The following is a 21,549-nucleotide window of genomic DNA, read 5'->3' on the forward strand; positions in this document are numbered from 1 at the left end:
AGCAGTTGATGCGACTGCTTGCGTAGTGCAATCCTAAGAACTGCCCAATCAAGAGCTTCTGGGTTTGATGCTGGCAGCTTCTCAAGTTTGCCGTTTTGAGTAGAAAGCTGCTATTAGTGTTAATATTATAGGGTTATATGTTAGGGTTATATTATTATCGAAAATTGTCAAAACAACAAGACACAAACACACGTGGGGCAACACTGCTGCGTATATTTTTACTGCTGCGTAGCGAGACTTGAGAGTGCGGGAAACTGGCGCTGCCAACAGCTGGCAGGGGAAACAGTCAAACGCGTCGTAAAGTCGAACAGTCGTAACTTGCATAGGTCGTATGTCGACGAGTACCTGTACTCTTAGAAGCACATTTTTTTAAAAAAGTTACTCAAGGAAATGTAAAGGAGTAAATGTAACTCGTTACTACCCACCTCTGAATATTACACGTGTGTGTATATATATATACTACATATACACACACACACAAAGTCCCATTCACACTGCAAACGCACTTAAAATCTCTGCTACAGAAGTAACACACAAATATATAATTTTTTATCATGACAGAGAAAATATTTATCATATCAAGCAAAAAACTGCACTGTAGATGTTTTTGAACTGGTATCTAGTCAAGGATTGCTCACAACCCCCTGTCTCATTTGAAATCAAGAATTCCTACAAATTTTTATATATGAAGAAGATCTTAGTTTAAGCTATAAATATATTAAATTAGCTCTTCTTACAACAACATTATTCATAACATTATATCCTAAACTCTGTGTAACCTAAAACAAGGTTGCAGTGGGCTGTATGTACTACAAAATGCAAAACTCAAACTATACTACACTTTAAATTAAGGCAACGTTTGACCAAAAAGATTCTTTTACACATACAAAATAGTGTGTCTTAGAAGTCGTGCACCCCACAACTAACATTTGTTATGTCATTTTGCTCAATCTCATGAATGCTATCTGGCACCCTCTAGAGGTAAACATTCATGATGAAATGGAACCTAAGTATGCAACAATATTAAAAAATCAAAATGGTTTGAAGAAGACTCAAAGGCAGAATCTAAATGTAGATATATTAGTTAGTTTACATTAGTTTATGTAAACTGAAGCTGCATTTGGTTTATTTCTAAACAAACAAATGTATTACACAGTGTTAGATTTTGTGGTAGAATATGTTCATACTTGACAGATTTTATATATGTTTTATAATTATATTAGATGTACGACAACACAGTAATAATAACAAGTGTTTTTTTTATTTTTTCATTGTATATACAGGACAACAGATAAACACAACAGTACAAAGAAGTACATTCTAGCTTTCACCTTAACTTTACCTCTATTATTAGCATTATTTATGACAATGTTAACCCCCACTTCAAAATCTACAGCTTTTTAATTACATGCTGTATATGTACATGCCATATTTCCAGTAAAGCAATTATAAAACACTTTCAAAATACAGACTACCATAAAGGTAAACCCACAGTTCACAAACTAGAAGAAAACTATATAAAAAAAAAAAGTTCATGCAAATACTCAGAATGAGGGTAAATTAAGGACTAGAAGGGGGCAAAGAATTACCTGGAGGATGCAGTGACCTCAGTTGAATGTTGTTCTGCTTCAGAGAGGCATGCATTGTCCCTCTGCAGTAAATCTTCTGGGCTGTCCTGAGGTAGTTCCTCGCATGGCTCTACTTTCTCATCATCTAGCAACTCTGTCAGCTAAAGAAAACCAAGGAAAACAGGGCAAATGGGATAAAGAAAGAAACCATATGAACTTTTTTTCCCAGGCACTGTATGCAGCAATTTATAACCTGTAACAGTATAAAAACCACTGGATGCTGTCGCTGTATGAGAATACTCAAAATACAAAAATCAGGAAAGTTTCAGACTTACATTAATGTCCATAATACTCCCTGATCTGTTTCAAATTCTTAGACATGTACACTTTCAACATGTTTCAACAGAATGTCAATGGAAAAGGCAAAATTAAAAATTCAGTATTTTCTACTGCAAACATAAAAACCTTGGTAAGGTAGATAAGCCTGAAACCCCTGTGATCCTTAGAACCTTGTGGTTTTGACAAGGTGACTGTTGGTAAAATAATCTTTAGGAATCAATGACCAAAAACTCAATGACCAAAAACACTGACTTGATGGTTTAATGTGAAATGAGAAAAACCTAACCTACAGCAGGGAAATGGCAATGTTACCTTGGGGCAGACCAAAGGGTATCGTTTACCAGTCCGTGTCAGGTGACAAGGTTCCTAGTATTGCAGACCATGGCTAAGCCAAAGAAGTTGCACGGTTCTACTATAAGGGCTTAACACCCAGATGGATTGGGCTTTAGGAGAGAATGGGATAGATTTGGATGCCCTAGATATTGATGAAGGAACCGGACAATAGGGTAATACTTTTCTACTACAGAACCCAAGTGGAAAGACTGTATTGTAAATTAAAGTAAAAACTAACTTTTTGTGTGTAAGCATCTATACATACTATTCATCCCTCCCAGGGACAGTCGGTTTTATGCTGGAAAAGATATCACAATCTGACACTTTAATCATACAGGAAAGAATTACATAAACAAATTAAACAGACTATTAGTGAAATTCAAAATTAGTACACATTTTCCATAACACTATATACAATATATTCTAACACAACTGTGCCTATAAGAGAACCTGCTAACAGAATAATTTAGAGGAAAGGCATTTGTAATTTTGCTCACAACATGTAAAAACACATACATTTCTTCCAAAACTAATATTAAATAAATGGTTTTGGAGAAAACGGTGCACATCATAAACAGGAATCCCCAATGAAATGGGGCTGTGTTTTGAATTGAAGAGCCAACTCACCCCTTAATTCATTGGTCAAGAGTTCAGTCTAAAATTTAAAAACCCAGTCCTATGTGATTTGAGTTTCCTGTTTATGTTGTGCACAATATTTTTGGATGCACTTCTTTAACAATATATTAAGATAAAAATGTATACAGTAATCCCTCCTCGATCGCGGGGGTTGCGTTCCAGAACCCCCCGCGAAAGGTGAAAATCCGCAAAGTAGAAACCATATGTTTACATGGTTATTTTTATATTGTCATGCTTGGGTCACAGATTTGCACAGAAAAACAGGAGGTTGTAGAGAGACAGAAACTTTATTCAAACACTGCAAACAAACATTTGTCTCTTTTTCAAAAGTTTAAACTGTGCTCCATGACAAGACAGAGATGACAGTTCCGTCTCACAATTAAAAGAATGCAAACATATCTTCCTCTTCAAAGGAGTGCGCGTCAGGAGCAGAGAATGTCAGAGAGAGAGAGAGAGAGAAAGAGAAAAAAAAGCAAACAATCAAAAATCAATAGGGCTGTTTGGCTTTTAATTATGCGAAGCACCGCCGGACAAACCAGCTGCAAGGAAGAGAGCAATGTGAAGGTAGTCTTTCAGCATTTTTTAGAGGAGCGTCCGTATCCTCTAGGCCAGTGTGCGAACAGCCCCTCTGCTCACACCCCCTCCATCAGGAGCAGAGAATGTCAGAGAGAGAGAGAGAGAGACAGAGAAAAACAAACAATCAAAAATCAATACGTGCCATTCAAGCTTTGAAGTATGAGAAGCACCGTGCGGGAAGCATGTCGCTTGACAAAGCCGGAAGGGAGCAATGTGAAGATAATCTTTCAGCATTTTTAGATGAGCGTCCGTATCGTCTAGGGGTGCGAACAGTCCCCCTGCTCACACCCCCTCCGTCAGAAGCAGAGAATGTCAGAGCAAGAGAGAGAGAAAAATCAAAAATCAATACGTGCTGTTTGATCTTTTAAGTATGCAAAGCACCGTGCAGGAAGCATATCGCTTGACAAAGCAACCATATGTAAGCCCAGCAAGGATGGCAGCAATGTGAAGGTAATCTTTCAGTGTTTTTTGAGGAGCAGTTGTATCCTCTAGGGGTGCGAACAGCCCCCGTGCTCACAATATATTTGAGGAGTTTTATTTAATACGTAATATGTGCTCTGGTTGGGTAGCTTCTCAGCCATCTGCCAATAGCATCCCTTGTATGAAATCAACTGGGCAAACCAACTGAGGAAGCATGTACCAGAAATTAAAAGACCCATTGTCTGCAGAAATCTGCGAACCAGCAAAAAATCTACAATATATATTTAAATATGCTTATATATAAAATCCGCGATAGAGTGAAGCCGCGAAAGTCAAAGCGCGATATAGCGAGGGATTACTGTATGTTTTCCATGTTTTGAACAAGTGATTGGATAACTGACCTGTGGATTATGTGACATGAGCAACGTGAGCCCCTTCATGGATGTTTTTCTTATCATTTGCTGTTATATGGCAGTGGTCACCATTAGCTTGTATTATATCATAAACTTGTTTAACTTTTGAAAAGTGTTTTCTCATTCATCAAAACACATGGGGTAAGTAACAAAGAAATACTCCTCCCAAAAATTATTTTTAAGGACTTCAAGCCTTAGATATGATTCCATAACTACTTAAAGACCTTAGTTTTCTCTCTGCTGTTCATCTTTCTGAAATCTGATAGGAGTGGGGAGTATGGCCTATATGTACATAGGTTTTAGACTGAAATGTATTTTTTTAACAAACAGAAAATATATTCCTGATTGATTAATGCAACTAATACAGCTGTGCCTCTTATCCATCGAAATCCTTGTTACTTAAACAGACTTGACTGCAGGTATTCACCTCTCTTGAAGGTAAAAGTGTACTGTTGTTCTCTTGCTCTCTTTTGCTTGTTCAAGCTAATGCTGCCAAGCAAACATGGCACCAGCCATAGCTTCTTCTTGTTCTCCCTACCTGTTAGCAATGAGTCACCGATCAGGTTGAACCATACGGCACTCTTGGCAATTCTCTCGAATAGGTAAACTCACTTTTTGCACACAAGTCCAGACGCAATGATACTGCCCTTAAGACACTAGTACACTATCACATTTCCTGCGTGCCTTTTGCAAGTTTTGTGTTTAAATTTTTAAATGTTTTTGTACAGTTTTTATTAATTTTTTTAGCATACCGGTAAAACAGTTCTTAAAATCCATATCAGAACAAAACTTTCATCCAGTATACTGCCCAAAACTAATATGCGATATTAGAGAGTGCAACACAGATGATGTTAACCATCACCTAAAAATATGAATTAAATGTTTTCCTTTGGCAAAAACTGGATACATGGCTCTGTTCATCTTTTTGATAGAATGAGAAAACAAGATACATTGAGACTGCTAGTTAATCAGTGACTCTGCAGAAATAATGCAGATATGAATATTAGCATTCATAGTTTTCATACTCTCTCTGTACGCTTAGCATTCATTTGCTCAGAGGTTGATGCACTTGCTGCTTCCTGAGCAGCTCTTCTTTTCTTCACCCTAGCGGCCCGCTTCTTGTCTTTTCGTCGGCATCTTTTAGCGTTAAAACTGATTAAGTCAGTGTTTGTGTTGCAATTACTTAGTACGTTTTCTTTCATTTTTCACATAAGCTGGCACTTAAGTCTTCAATCTGCCTCAAGAATGTTTTAAGATATGAAGAGGTACGGGAAGTGATGGTGAAGGTGGTAGGAAATGAGAACGGCGGCAGCGTGCATGCAACACATGACTGCCCTGCTGGCCGCTGCCAAGAGTGGATTCTACAATAAAATAAAAAATACAAAGAGGAATAACCCTGGAGGTCAATTATCACCCAAACAAGCAGACAGTAGACATCATGTAGTATACGTTGTGAGAAGTAGCCCGGACACAGACAGACGGACATCGTATTTTCACCCAACACACGTTTATTTACACTATTTACAAAGTCCAGTACGCACAAACCCAGTGCCTCCAGCACCAATCCCCCAAAGTCCAGGCCTCTCTTCTGAGTGCCTGCTTCGTTCAGGCCGCCTCCACCCTTCTCCACTCAGACTTCGTCCACTCCTCGCCCAACTCCAGTCATCCTTTGCAGGGAGGCAGCCCCTTTTATACACGTCCGGATGAGCTCCAGGTGCTTCCCTGTATCCATGGCCTCCAAAGGAACCAGGGTGGTCGCCCCCTCGTGGTCCGGAGGAGGCATGAGCCCTCCTCCTGTCCTCATGGGCGTCCCAGCTGGGTGCCACCCCCAGCCGCGTGCCACAACGTGTACCAAATTTCAGGTCAATGGTTTGCGAGATACATGTGATTTAAAATCCTGGAGAGACAAATGGACAGCCACGGTAGCGTATTATATATAAGAAGATAACTTTCACCAGAACTTCCAGTCAAATTCATATCCTTATTTTGAGTATCATATTTTTGAGTTATGGCTAAAAGAGGTGTTAATTCTTTTTATATGACAAGCATGCATTCTCTTTTTGTTAGAAAGGCAGATATTTTTTTTCTTTCTCACTTCTACCAATACATGCTGCTAGTTGCAAGGTCAGATGGATGCACAATTACTTTTCAAAACAGTTGACTTAATCTTGCATACATCACTGTGACTACATCAATGCTGTAGTAAAAGCACAATATTTCAAAAGAGGTTGCCTTAAACTTAATTGCAAACAAGATAAAACAACCAGATGTACCATGTATTCTTTAAGGTTTTATTCTTTAAATCACACATTTCTTTAAATGGCAGATGTCAGTATGATTGCATAATAAGAGATAAAACATACAGTACATTCCCATTATTACTGATCCCAGTCATAATGTTACATGACAAGTTTTCCCCAACCCATGGAGTTACAAGTATAGGTGTTTCATTTTGCTCCATAATTGGACTTCTAGATATACATTCACTGATCAAACCACATATTTATTAACTACTGTACATATCATGTCTTGGGTGCTACAGTGTTTTTACAAGACAGTTTTGTGAATGTGAAATTAGAAGCAAAGACTCTTGCTGTATATACAGTGGGGCAAAAAAGTATTTAGTTAGCCACCAATTGTGCAAGTTCTCCCACTTAAAAAGATGAGAGAGGCCTGTAATTTTCATCATAGGTATACCTCAACTATGAGAGACAAAATGAGAAAAAAAAATCCAGAAAATCACATGTCTGATTTTTGAAGAATTTATTTGCAAATTATGGTGGAAAAAAAGTATTTGGTCAATAACAAAAGTTCATCTCAATACTTTGTTATATACCCTTTGTTGGCAATGACAGAGGTCAAACATTTTCTGTAAGTCTTCACAAGGTTTTCACACACTGTTGCTGGTATTTTGGCCCATTCCTCCATGCAGATCTCCTCTTGAGCAGTGATGTTTTGGGGCTGTCGCTGGGCAACAAGGACTTTCAACTCCCTCCAAAGATTTTCTATGGGGTTGAGATCTGGAGACTGGCTAGGCCACTCCAGGACCTTGAAATGCTTCTTACGAAGCCACTCCTTCGTTACCCGGGCGGTGTGTTTGGGATCATTGTCATGCTGAAAGACCCAGCCACGTTTCATCTTCAATGCCCTTGCTGATGGAAGGAGGTTTTCACTCAAAATCTGACAACACATGGCCCCATTCATTCTTTCCTTTACACGGATCAGTCGTCCTGGTCCCTTTGCAGAAAAACAGCCCCAAAGCATGACGTTTCCACCCCCAAGCTTTACAGTAGGTATGGTCTTCTTTGGATGCAACTCAGCATTCTTTCTCCTCCAAACGCGACGAGTAGAGTTTTTACCAAAAAGTTCTATTTTGGTTTCATTCCTCTTCTGGATCATCCAAATGCTCTCTAGCAAACTTCAGACGGGCCTGCACATGTATTGGCATAAGCAGGGGGACACGTCTAGCACTGCAGGATTTGAGTCCCTGGCGGCGTAGCGTGTTACTGATGGTAGCCTTTGTTACTTTGGTCCCAGCTCTCCGCAGGTCATTCACTAGGTCCCCCCGTGTGATTCTGGGATTTTTGCTCACCGTTCTTGTGATCATTTTGAACCCACAGGGTGAGATCTTGCGTGGAGCCCCAGATTGAGGGAGATTATCAGTGGTCTTGTATGTCTTCCATTTTCTAATAATTGCTCCCATAGTTGATTTCTTTACACCAAGCTACTTACCTATTGCAGATTCAGTCTTCCCAGCCTGGTGCAGGTCTATAGTTTTGTTTCTGGTGTCCTTTGACAGCTCTTTGGTCTTGGCCATAGTGGAGTTTGGAGTGTGACTGTTTGAGGTTGTGGACAGGTGTCTTTTAAATTGATAACGAGTTCAAACAGGTGCCATTAATACAGGTAACGAGTGGAGGACATAGGAGCCTCTTACAGAAGAAGTTACAGGTCTGAGAGAGCCAGAAATCTTGCTTGTTTGTAGGTGACCAAATACTTTTTTTCCACCATAATTTGCAAATAAATTCTTTAAAAATCAGACAATGTGATTTTCTGGATTTCTTTCTCATTTTGTCTCTCATAGTTGAGGTATACCTATGATGAAAATTACTGGCCTCTCTCATCTTTTTAAGTGGGAGAACTTGCACAATTGGTGGCTGACTAAATATTTTTTTGCCCCACTGAATAATATATTGTTACTAGTATGAAAAGCGAAAGTGTATACACCAGAAAGTTTTCTGAACTTTTTGTTTTACTTTTTTTTGGTTATTATTGATAAATCAATATTTTGGTTGTCACATTTTATAGCACAATAATAATATTTGAAATTGGTTTGTTATTTTTTTATTCCAAGAAATATTGGACATGTTTATACTTACAATGTGTTCTCAACCCATTGATCATCTCTGTCATAAATATGGAATTCCTTCAACATACTTTACTTTCTATTTAGAAATCAGAAACACTGTTAAAAGGAAACGGCTTCATTTGCCTAATCAATCACTGTCCACCCTTATGCAATATCCATATTTATTTAGCTAGTAAGTTACATAACATTGAAGATCATACACATCTTTTTGATTAAATTTAAAATTTATTGAGAGTACATCAGAGACTGCATCCCTAATTTTGAAAAAATTCCTTGTAGCTCTAGCCTTACTTGGTCGTATGCTTTGGGACTGTCCTAAAGTAAAACAGTCAGCTATTTGCTTATTTATCAGATAGTGCTGGATTTACAATTACTTGTAATTCTTTTCTGGCAATGGGAAATAGGCTATATGTTGAAATAAACTAACGGATTTATTATATTTCAATGTTATCACTTCAACTAATTTACCTCTGAAGTTTGTCTTAAATTATCTAAAAATAGAAATGTGTATTTTCTTTGCAAGGAATGGTGCAGCATTTCACATTTTGGCAAGAATGTAATAATCCATGCATCTATAAATCACAACCTCTGTTCATTTGTTGTTCATGCACAGCTTTATTCTTCAAGCCACTGGACTTGAAATTTTCTACAGAACTACTTCAGCCACGAGTCAGATTTTTGGCATATATCTTCTGGGCTTACTGTTTAAAAAAAGACAAAGAAACAGTGTCATATTGGATGTGATGGTGGTGGGACGTTTATCATGTTTGCTTTTCATCCAAGGTTTGATTCCTGCCTATTATATTTAACCTAAATTAAGCATTTCCCCTCACTATTTATGTTGAGGCCCCAAGCTGCCCTGGAATGGGCCATATTTTCTCTGAAGCTATTTACTGAAATTTTGCACAAGAATAAAAATACAAGAATACTGGATAAAATAATTTTTCCAATATTAACAAGAATTCTGTGCTAATTTCAACAAGTCTAAGCGTAATGTCTGGTGATATAAAACTGATCACTTTTTACCTTTCCACCTCCCCATTTTCAAAGCCCCAGCAATGCGGAGCACGTCCGCTAGTATTACTCTAAAATACATCTGCTGTGCTACTGCCATCATTTTTGTTTAAATTCTTTTGTTTTATTGATAATAAGTAAACATTATATTATAGTTCCTTATCACATAGGCCTCCTCACTAGATAAGAATGAGCTTTTTAGGAGATGCTTTTGATTAATGCATTTCAACTCTCTGAAGGGATGCAATAATTATAATTGGACTCTATTTTCATACCACATCATGTTTAATTGTTTTGTTATAACAATGAATAAAATAAATAAATATTAAAAAAAATCAAAAACTTGATCTGCTACACTTCATAAAGAAAACACAGAGGCTTGGAAGTAATAAATAGCTTTTTAACTAATGTGTTTTATAATAAACACAGTATTTTTAGAGAGAAGACATGTTGGACACAAGGTCATACTGCTTCAGTCCTACAAAAATAACTTGTTTACACTCTTCTTTCTGGGAAATACTGCTCACATATCCTCCAATTCTAATGTCAGCAAGGTCTTATACTATTTTAATGTCCACTACCTATTTCCAACTGCTAACTAAGCACTTTAGACTATTTAAAATTGCCTACTAACTGTTGTCATTTCCTGAAAGTTACCGGGTATTTCATGTTAAAGTGCAGTATATAATAAAGTTGATAAATGTAACAATTTTTTTTTCTTTCACATGGCACTGATGTATAAACCATAAGAGTAGCAGGTCCGTCTTAGGAACGGAGCAAGATGCAGTGGACAGGAAGATATGGAAAAAAGATAATCTGCCTTGGTGACCCCTAATGGGTGCAGCTGAAGAAGAAGAAATGTCTATTACAGTGATCCCTCGCTATATCGCGCTTCGACTTTCGCGGCTTCACTCTATCGCGGATTTTATATGCAAGCATATTTAAATATATATCACGGATTTTTCGCTAGTTCGCGGATTTCTGGTACATGCTTCCTTAGTTGGTTTGCCCAGTTGATTTCATACAAATGACGCTATTGTCGGATGGCTGAGAAGCTACCCAATCAGAGCACGTATTATGTATTAAATAAAACTCCTCAATGATATATGATATGCTTCCCGCTTGCTGCTTCGCATACCTAAAAGCCAAACAGCACCGATTGATTTCTGATTGTTTGCTTTTCTCTCTCTGTCTCTCTCTCTCTCTGACATTATCTGCTCCTGATGTGCACTCCTTTGAAGAGGAACATATGTTTGCATTCTTTTAATTGTGAGATGGAACTGTCATCTCTGTCTTGTCATGGAGCACAGATTAAACTTTTGAAAAAGAGACAAATGTTTGTTTGCAGTGTTTAAAAGTCCCCGTCTCTACAAGGGTGTTATTTCATGTCTAGAGGGCTCTAATAATGTTAAAAAACGTATTTAGAAGGTCGTAAACAGGTTTTCTATGCTCTGTGAAAATATTCGATTTATAAGTAAAGAATTCTACTTCGCGGAAATTCATTTATCACGGTAGAGTCTGGAACTGATTAACCGCGATAAACGAGGGTTGACTGTACTACCAAATCTGTTTGGAAGATAGCATGTGCCAATCAACACTGTTTCTTTCCACACCCCCAAAATACTAATGATAGATTAATGGTTGTGTGCATCACGATGGACAGCTTATTTGCCAATGATTTGTACTTTGTTTCTGATGCTGCTCGAAAAGAAAGATGATTTTATAATAAAATAGTCAAGTCTGAAAAAAAAACTGATAGACGGGTAACACAGATATTAATACTTATGTGGATAATGTTTAAAAAGGTATTCTGAAAAGTGTAAAAGGATTTTTTATGTGATGATTAGGTTTTATTTTACTATTATAAAAATAAAGCATGTTAATCTTATAAATAAAAAGTGGTCTGTTAAAAGAGGTTGTGGAATTGTAATGTCATTTTACAGTACTAAACATACAAGAAGTTGTTTTTCATATTGGTGCTTCTTACATAGTTTTTTGTAAATAAATATGCACGGAATACAGAATGCAAATAAAGTAAAAATATGTAAATAATACTTACTAGAGGCAATATAATTTAGCATCATATTAAAAATTAACACAAGTTATTGATGGCAGCATATGAAAACAATTACTCTTTTCCCCAAATTTGCTTTTTTAAGTGTAAAGATGCAGGGATCCAAGGACTATATATACAGCATCAAGTAGAAGGCACAAAATAACTTTTGAAGACTCTAGTTTACCACAGAGCACAGATACAAAATACCCACACAAATACAGGATATACTATAGAGCTGGTAATAATCCTAACATGTACAGTATGTATTTGGAATATGGGATGAGACTGGAGTGCCCAAGGAAGCTCACACAGACATGGGGAAGATGTGCAAACTTCACAGGAATATTACTCAAATGGGTCTTTCTCCTCATAACTCTGCTTAAGATAAGGCAAGTTAACAAAACACACCACTAAATGATTTGATCAGTTATTTAATTTCTATTTTGTTACTTTCTGGAAAACTTTCGTAGGTCACTGAAGCTTCCCAATCAAAACAGCTACAGGAAGACTTGGGAGGAAGTGAGCCTGTGGCGTAACTCATTCTGGTTATGAAAATGGTCAGATGGATTTTTACTAAATTATCTAACAAAGAAATGAATGAGCCATCAAATACAATTTATTATCCAACACCTACTTCAGACTGATGCATATAAATTGAAATGTAAAAATTAAAACTAACAAATGCAATGGGTATTTTTTTATTCAATTCAGCCAATTTAAAAGGCATTATTCAGTGTACAGCATGCATACGGAATATAAAAGAAAGCCTGCAGACCTGGGGGAAACAGGCAAAAGGAGAATCTGTTAACTTCAGATTGCTTCAGGGAGGGGACTCAAACTGAAGTCGCTAGGGATTTGACAAAACAGTGATGATCACTTTATCATCATTAAGTACCAAAACTTGAATAAAGGAACTTGGTGGTACATTGCTGCTTCTTTGATGAAAAACCCTTTTCAAATTATAGAAAATAGCTAATCAGAATGTGACCTCTCAGGCACAAAATGTATGCTTTTATAGGGCAACCGTGATGAAATTTGTAATCAGAATGAAACATCTTAAAAAAAGTATTTTGTAGTCAAGTACCAAAACCTAAATGTACTTTATGTCAAACCATGTTTACTATCTCTGAATTAACCTGTAGTAGCAACAAAAGATATTCTGGTAGGCATAATACATCTTTTTAAATCTTCTTATATAATACACTACAGTGACTGCCCATTTGTCTGTCCAGGATTTTAAATCACCTGTAGCTCGCAAACCTTTTGAACTATTGACCTGAAATTTGGTATACATATACTACGTGACCTATACTATCCGACCTCCAAGGTTATTCCTCTTTTTATTTTTATTTTATTCTAGAATCAATTCTCAGCAGTGGCCAGCAGGGCAGTCATGTGGCCATGCGTACGGGCACTGTTCTCATTCCCTACCACCTTCACCATCACTTCCCCTACCTCTTCATATCTTAAATCATTCTTGAGGCAGATTGAAGACTTAAGTGCCAGCTTAAGTGAAAAATTAAGGAAAACGTACTAAATAATTGCAACACAAACACTGACTTAATCAGTTTTTACGTTAAAAGATGCCGACGAAAGAAGACAAGAAGCGGGCAGGTGGGGTGCAGAAAAGAAGAGCTGCTCAGGAAGCAGCAAGCGCATCAACCTCTGAGCAAATGAATGCTAAATGTACAGAGAAAGAGTATGAAAACTATGAATGCTCAAGTCAAGTGTATTCACTGCACGTTATTGGGCAGTACACCGTTACTTGTCAGTAATAATTGACAAACAATTAAATGAATTGATAAGTAGTTTAAATTCCATATTATTTGCTGGAAACACTGCCATTAAGGCCTCCCAATCAAAACAGCTATAGGAAGACTTATCAGGTCAGTCCCTGACCCTAGCTGAAAAAAGGAGGTATTATGTGGTCTTATTGGAGACTTATTTCTTTCTTCTTGCATAAAATTACCTAAATCCCATGAACAAAAAATGTATCCCACAATGCAAACTAAAATAACTGCACAAAAACAAAAAACTACTCAACAGTACAAAAGCACAATTTAAAGAAATGTGCTCAATAAAAACAAAGTGCCAGATGTGCTAACAAAGGTAGGACAAACAAAGTGAGTATAAAAGCAATGAAAAAAGAAAAAAAAAAATGAACACAGCTCTGGGATCTCAGACTCATCCAGAAGAAGTTAACAAGAACCTGCACTCTTCTCTTCACTTTGTTTAGAACAAAAAACAAAACATTACTGCTGTAACATCGCTCACCAGCACATGGCTGATGAGCAAAACAAAACATTCTTGTGCATATTTTCTGTAGAGTTATGAAAAAAATGACTATATCTGATGACACAGTGAAGTCATCATCCTTTGAACACAAAAAAGACAACAGTATATGATACTTAGCAGGGTTTAAGTTAAGCAAACAAAATGTACTCATAAAAAGCACAGCCAACTAGCTGAAACCTTGTATTATTCAAGCTGGAAGTTTGAATTTTCTTTGCAAAATTCACACGATAATAGACTAGCTGATCCTCTATCATGCTTGTCTGAAGGATGAGCACAAAAACTAAAATGTGACTTTGCACTGCCTTACTGTAAGGGACTCTGACTGTTTACGACTCTGGGTTTTCTTTTTACTGTGATTTGCAATTTCAGTGCAATGCAATATTCTCATTGCAACCCAAAACATTTATATATTAAACTCAAAAAAAAAAACTGATCCCTTCTAAAAAGCCCTTTCAATTAGTACTTAAAGAATTGGCAATTACAATAAAATTATTCTGGAAAACCATCCTTACATGTTCCGTTATGGAGCTATAGTCATTGGTAGAAAAATCTTCCTCTTCAGAATCAAAGAATTCTTCTTTATTTTCTATCAAGTCAGCCATTACTCTGCTTACTAGTTCTTGCTCTTTAAGATCTTCTACATCTGTAGCAATACTGTTAAGAGAACAATTATAAATTAGGTAACCTGCTATTACGCTTCTTTAACAAATGAAAATGACACATAAATACATTTTAAAAGCATAAATGTATAACAGATTTAACAAGAAATATGCATCCATTTAATTAAATATTTATCACAGGCGCCTCAGTGTTATGCGGGTGTAGCTTCTGGTGAGAAGTGAAGAAGGTGATATCGAGCTCTACCCTAGGCAAGGGAATCTTATGTCCGCAATCCAGAACCTACAAACCTTCGACCCCTTTGCTGATGCAACTAAGGGTGATAACCTGCTTCTGGCTGGGACCGAGGGACTACATCCATATAAGAATTCAACAGCGGAACGGAAGAAAAACTGACAACCGTCCAGGGAATTGCAGAGGAACATGATAAAAAGAACCTGGTGAAAGCCTTCAAAAAGAAATTTGTCTGCAATGGAACTGTGATTGAGCACCCGAAGTATGGTAAAATGTTCCAGCTGCAAGGTGACCAGCACAAGAATATATGCCAGTTCCTTATGGGGATTGGTTTGGCTAAGGAGGAGCAGCTGAAGGTTCACAGATTCTAAATGATGACATTACGGTGCTGACAGCTAGAAGTTTCTGCTGATCTCCTGTGCATATATTAGATAATGAAGGCTTGTTATTCAAGGCTCTTAACCCTGTCTCATATTTGGAAAAGGGGCCTGCATAATTCACTCAAGGACACAAGTGGATAACTCCCTACAAGAAGAGTACCATTCTTAGATGAAACACTGGCATTTCTGTTCCATTTTAAATGCTTTCTGTCCGTTATTTACAATGTGCTTTTTGGAGCACTATTTTTTCTTTGTAGGTTTCAAAATAAAAATAAAATATTTTATATATATAATATATAAATATATATATATATATATATACACATACATATATATATATATATATATATACATACATACACACACACATATATATACACACAGTTTTCTAGCTACAACTCATAAAATAGAAGAGTTTCTTGACAAACCAAGCTTCTAGTGTTAAATAAAAAAGTGAAAACAACATGCTTACGCAACAAATTAGTATTTAAGCCTCACTGTGTAGAACAGCCAGAGGATGAATCACTTTTAAAAAGCTGTTTTTGAGCAGAATTTTACACAGCAGTGATTTTGAGTGAGGCTAGGAGATGTAATGTTCATACATAAAAGATGATACAGATATTGAGGAAATACAGAGCTGACAAAAAAGATATTCTGGCTATTTGGTGAAAGGAATCAGTAGTTGATAATGTTAACTAATGTATGCAGTGGACATAAAATTTTAGCATAGATCAGAAAAATGAATAAAAGCTGAAAAGAAGGCCTACTGGAAGATATCTGGTCCAAAGACTGCTGCAAGACCCCCTGCAGTCCACACTTCCTCTTGTAGAGAAGCCACATTGGACAAAAAGCGGCAAAGAAAGCGCAGAAGGCTGTAGTTAAACTGTGGGAGCTGTTGTAAAAAATATTTCATGTTTCTTGTCAGCTCCTCTTCTGTGCTGTATTCTAGATTGAGAAAAAAAAAATAAAAATGAATTTTGACTGTTATTATTACAAAAATGTTAACAGTGATTTGATGATAAAAATAGGATTTATAACTTCTATATTATATAAAGTAAGCTGACAAATCAAATTCTTTAAACTTAACCTATGAGACTAAATTAATGACAACAGGCATACCTTGATAAAGCTGAAGGATATGCGTTTGCAGGCTAGCAGGTATCAGGGGTTCAGGAAGCTCCTGTAGGAAGAGCCTAAGCAGACTGACAGCTGAGGCCACATCTGCTTCCTTCTCAAGGTCTACTTCCTCCCCACTTTCACATCGCTGTCGTAACCATTCTACTCGTTCTGCATTTCCATTCACCAGGAACAAGCCATCTAAGTCCAAGCCTCCTAAAAGGGGAAAAAAAAAAAAACATTACAGATACATACAGAATATATGTTTACCATTAATCAGTACTAATCACAGTGGTTAAAATACATGTGGACTGAAAGTGAACTGTAAAATAATATATGGTCAGTTTGCTAGCTATAAAATGAGGTGAGGGTAGAGATTGCTATGGTCATTGCTTAGATATACAGATATCTGTTAGATCCTTTGATAAATTCAGAGAATTACAATATGTGAGATCACAGGTTTAAATAATTATACTGCAGGCATAACTTGATTTGAGTTGTGAGAAAAAAAACAATTGATAGGTATAAAGTGCAAGAAAAGGTTTGTTAAAACCCTACTTCAAGCCAATAATGTTAAAAATAATTATGAGACGACTATATAAAAATTTCCTTATTTGGATTTATATGAAAAAATAAAAATGAAGACACAGAAAATCAATATTTATGGATTCACACTAATATTTAGCAATCTGTTAAGTAGTGACTTCTGTCTCATTCCAGCTGCCACGTGCTTCCAGCATTCTTTTGACATGTCCTCTGAGCACATCCTCAGATATTAACGTAATGCATGAGTGAGTTGCAGTACCAGCAAAAATATGGGTAGTGTGTGTGTTCAAGTTTTGGTACGTGATGTCACCATCCTTGTTTAGAATCAACATGTGACAGCAGGCTTGCAGCTTCAACAGGATCAATCTGTGTGATTCAATGTGTGATGAATGGTTCGATGCGGTGAAGCAAATTATCAAACTTAAATGCTGACATGCAAATGTCATCATGGTGCTTTTCTTCATCCATTTCAAGCATAGGCAATGCAAGCGTCGCATATTCCCCCATCGTAATGATGCGATACATTTAAAAGGTGTCACATTCTCTCTCAACATTTTGTGTCGCTGCTGGTTTTTTTTTTTTTTTTGCACCTTCGCAAAAGCATCAAGAAGCAAATAATTTTTACTTTTCACATCTTTCTTCCCTCAACTCACAACACAGCAAAAACAAATGTTTGCTCCCCGTAATGATTTCTCGCACCGACAGAGCAGCAGAGTCGTCGTCAAACTCATGTGTCGTATAACATTAAGTATATCCCTGGCGTTACAGAACAAGTTCCGGCTCACTGTTATTTGATTATCATTTTACATGGATCTCTCTCTTTACCAAAGCTAACAGATCAAATGTCACTCAAAAACGTATTTTAAAACATGTTACTCAAAGAGAAAAACTGTCATTTTAATGTTAGATATACCTTGCACTAATTTCAGCATTGTGTTAGTGTTCAATACTGGGGTATTTCAGAACCTGTTCTTGCACCTTGCTTCCATGATTATCCTTTTTGTAGTTTTGAATCATTGTTGGTAAAACTGACAGCCTTCAATTTGTTAAGTCCATTTTACAATGCATTTTAAGACAGATCTTTTTCCTACTTCACCAGCCTGCTCTTGGACCTGAAGCTGTAGTAAGAAAAAAGCACTCCTATAATTCTCTAAAAGGAAAAATATGCTCCTGATGTTGCTCCAATTCACTCGAACCAGAGATCACTGACTTAAAGCTGTTTTATGCTAGAACCGATAATCATCCATTACAGCAAGCAAAAGCAGGTTTCCTTTCTCATTTATGAAAGTAACAAAGTAAAAATAACTGCTAGATTTTCCTATTATTATTATAGCAGCTTTAAAATTAACATTTTAAATAACATTTTATATGCTGACAATGCTCATTTAGATAAATCAGATTACATAAGGTTTTTACACACTGCATATTAACTGGCTGCTGAATTAACCTAAAACAATGTTATTCCTTGACCACCTGCCTGCAGTATTCACCCAATGTCCCACACTACAAAGTTTCACCTTGGATCATGCACACTCAATGCAAATCACCTCTTATTGCTTGGTTTAAAATTTTGCTCTGGATTATTTATTAACATTGAAATTTCCTTCAAAAACACTCAAACTCAGTTTTACAGTTACTGGGACTAAAAGCAGTTTCGGCAACACAGAGTACATTTAATTATTTCATCGGAGAAACACATAAAGACCACTAGTGCCTGTGACACCCCGTGTAGTGGGAAATAAAAACACCAGTCTACACTCTGGATGTCTAGTAAATGGGACCAAGCGTGACCAGGATGATAATGGAAGACAGGGAGACACAGACACAAAAAGGGTTAGGTTTTTTGAAAAATAAAGTGAAATTTTTATTTATAGGTACACTTAACAACAAACAAAAAATAATAATAATAATGTCCTGTGGAACTTATAAATTAATCACAGTTCGATACCGCTAAGGACACACAAAAACAGTCAGCAAATAAATCCCAAAATAGTGGCTATAAATTTAGTGGTCATGGTGTTGAATTGCAGACCCAACAACAAAAATATTCAAAATACTAAATGTGTATATACAAAAACAAACAGTGCACCATTTAAAACCACAACCCACAATAAATACCTCCATCAAACAAAAATTACTATAGAGATATTTATATCTATATACAGGAACAAGTATTTACAAAAAATAACAAAGCACAAGCCGCAATGATTGGTAATTTCAATAAATTGTTCTACCGAGTACCTTTCTCCTAGAGGGTCTAATCAGAAAAGCACCCCGCTCTGGGGCAATGAGTTCCTTTTATATTCGGCGCCCTTGTACTGACCAATTAAACTGTCCAACGTCATCCTTATAACCGCACGATGACGAGAACTCGTCGGCGAGAAGTGGCGTCTCTTGCCCAGCAAAAATGCTATAATAAATCGAGCAGCCGGCGTGCGTGCGCATAGCTATGCCGGCTTTTGAGATGCCAACTGCACTTCTGCCTTAAAGCAACGTAAGCACTTTAAATATTCACGTCCTTACCCTTGAGCTAGTGCCCAAACAACTACTTATATGGGATCCCTTTTTCTCAACCGCGGTAAACTAACACTATGACGCTTCACCCTCTCTTTTAGTATTATGGTGTCGCAGGAGGCACACGCAGGACTGGAGGACTGACAATGTCATCCCGGCCGGTAAATGGCAAGGCTGTCTCACCAGTCTATCCGAGACCTACCGCAACACTCTCCAAAACGTGCTAATAAGGTCTGTGAAGATGTCTATCTGCAATAGTATAAGAAAGGAATAAGGCAAGTTTCCTTTCTTTGTACTTTAACTTTTTATAACAAACAAATGCCTCTCCACACGGCAGAGGATACTTGACGAACATTAACTACAGATAATGCCAGTAAGGCACATTATCACAGTGCCTCAATTTATATAAAGATAGATGGATAAGGACATTACATTTTCTTGCCTCTAGGAATAAAAAGAAATACAGCGGTTGGGAATAATGATTGTGTTTAACAAATGTAATCATCATAAGTGTTTTTTTTCTGGGCTTCATATGTGCATTACAGGCAGTAAAAGTGTTTCTGTCACCACATTCTTTTTCTTGTGTAACTTTCTGCGCATAGCTCTTCACAAGAATGGGATTCTTAAGTGTCACAATCATTTGAGTTTTCAAGTGCATCTCCTGTGTGAGTATGCACATGAAGTAAGCACATAGTGCTTTACAAAAAGCAAAGTATTAAAAAAAAAAAAAAAAAAAAAAGAATTTATAACCCACAGTCAAATTCATTCAAATATACACTTATTTTCAATATGAATATTTAAACCTTAACTTCTGGTTAAACTGACAGCCATTCACCCTACTTTGCAAAATCTTTATTCAATGCAAAATGTATTATTGGGTCAATGACGGTAAGTTGTAATTTTACTATTATATCCATTTTGTAGTTTTGAGGGATGCGTTTCCGTTGAAAGGAATGTTTACTTTTGATAAATGTATCTTTCCACAATACTCCAAAATTACTATGAATAGTTAATCAATATATACGGAGGTAAATTGATCCAATAGACTATGTTTGTTTATAATACCTTATATAGATTTAATCATTGTTGTTCTTTAAGGAAGAAAAAAAAACAGCTTGATTTAGTTTCTAAAAATGGTTATTTTTTGTTATTTGGGTAACAACAATCAACTTCTCAGAATAATTACATATTTAAAGTATCAGTTGTACTATGGCACGGGAAAATGTACTCACCATGTTCTTCAATGTATTCTACAATGCGTTTAACCAGAATGGGAACCTCTTGTCCTGGCTGTCCGACCTGGAGTAGTTCCTCAAGAGGAACCCCAAATACTCTAGCTGTGTTAAGAGAATCACAGGAGCCTAGGGCAGGGGTGAGGCTCTTCCTCATAGCTTCCACAGCAAAGCTGCTTCTTTCTGCTGAATGCAGGTAATTACATAATAAATACAAAGATGTAACAACAGCAAACAGCAAATGTTTCTATGATATGAAGCATTCAATATGTGGAACATATTATGTTATTCCATTACTGTCCAAATCATTAAATTACACTAACACATTGTAACCAAGATGTTTGTAGACACAAACTATAAGCCTTTGGAAGTTTAAAGTTGTTTTTATGTAGTATGACTATTTAAGACAGGTTCTGACTTTCAGTGTATTTCTGTGAATAATGTGGCTTGTGGGAGGGAGACAGAGAATACATATATCAAAATCATGAAAATCCCCTTTAACCGGTGATAGCTGGATATATTGAACACTTCTGTCTACAGAATCAGGACAGAAGCTTTGTAGGGTTACTTTTACATCATCTTGTCTTTATGTTATGGGGCAGTCAAAAGGACAAAACAAAATGTAATAAAAACAATAACAATTAACTGGTAAGTAAATGTTTTAAAGGGTTTTGCCATGCAAATTTAATATGCAATGGTAAATTCAATTCACTATCATTATGCCTTATAGCACAATGAAAAGTATTATTTACTTGACCAGCTGATGCAGCAACATCAAAAACACGTTACATACATTATATGGTGCAATGACAAAATTCTGTAATAGACACAGATAAATACATTTGCAATAGTATCAAAATACAAAAAATAAAAATACTAATCAAAAACATTCA

General features: G+C 36.5%; 1 protein-coding gene and 1 pseudogene across 7 annotated transcripts in view; one reads left to right on the plus strand and one right to left on the minus strand.

Annotated features, from left to right (window-relative positions):
- fam13b (family with sequence similarity 13 member B) overlaps positions 1 to 21,549 on the minus strand; it is a 128,937-nt gene that overhangs the window by 67,090 nt on the left and 40,298 nt on the right. For 6 of the 7 annotated variants that reach the window (XM_028812962.2, XM_028812965.2, XM_028812964.2 and 3 more), the window contains exons 3-7: positions 20,657 to 20,842; positions 16,368 to 16,580; positions 16,016 to 16,193; positions 14,529 to 14,670; positions 1,590 to 1,729 (exon numbers count right to left, since the gene is read on the minus strand). In XM_028812962.2, coding sequence (XP_028668795.1) covers positions 1,590 to 1,729; positions 14,529 to 14,670; positions 16,016 to 16,193; positions 16,368 to 16,580; positions 20,657 to 20,813 — 830 coding nt within the window. In that variant the 5' untranslated portion in view covers positions 20,814 to 20,842. The remainder of the gene's footprint in view (positions 1 to 1,589; positions 1,730 to 14,528; positions 14,671 to 16,015; positions 16,194 to 16,367; positions 16,581 to 20,656; positions 20,843 to 21,549) is intronic. The other variant, XM_028812963.2, reaches the window with a different exon arrangement.
- LOC114660334 (eukaryotic translation initiation factor 1b-like) lies at positions 14,899 to 15,288 on the plus strand (annotated as a pseudogene).

The sequence above is a fragment of the Erpetoichthys calabaricus genome, chromosome 11 (assembly GCF_900747795.2).
Source record: "Erpetoichthys calabaricus chromosome 11, fErpCal1.3, whole genome shotgun sequence".
NCBI classification, from domain to species: Eukaryota; Metazoa; Chordata; class Cladistia; order Polypteriformes; family Polypteridae; genus Erpetoichthys; species Erpetoichthys calabaricus.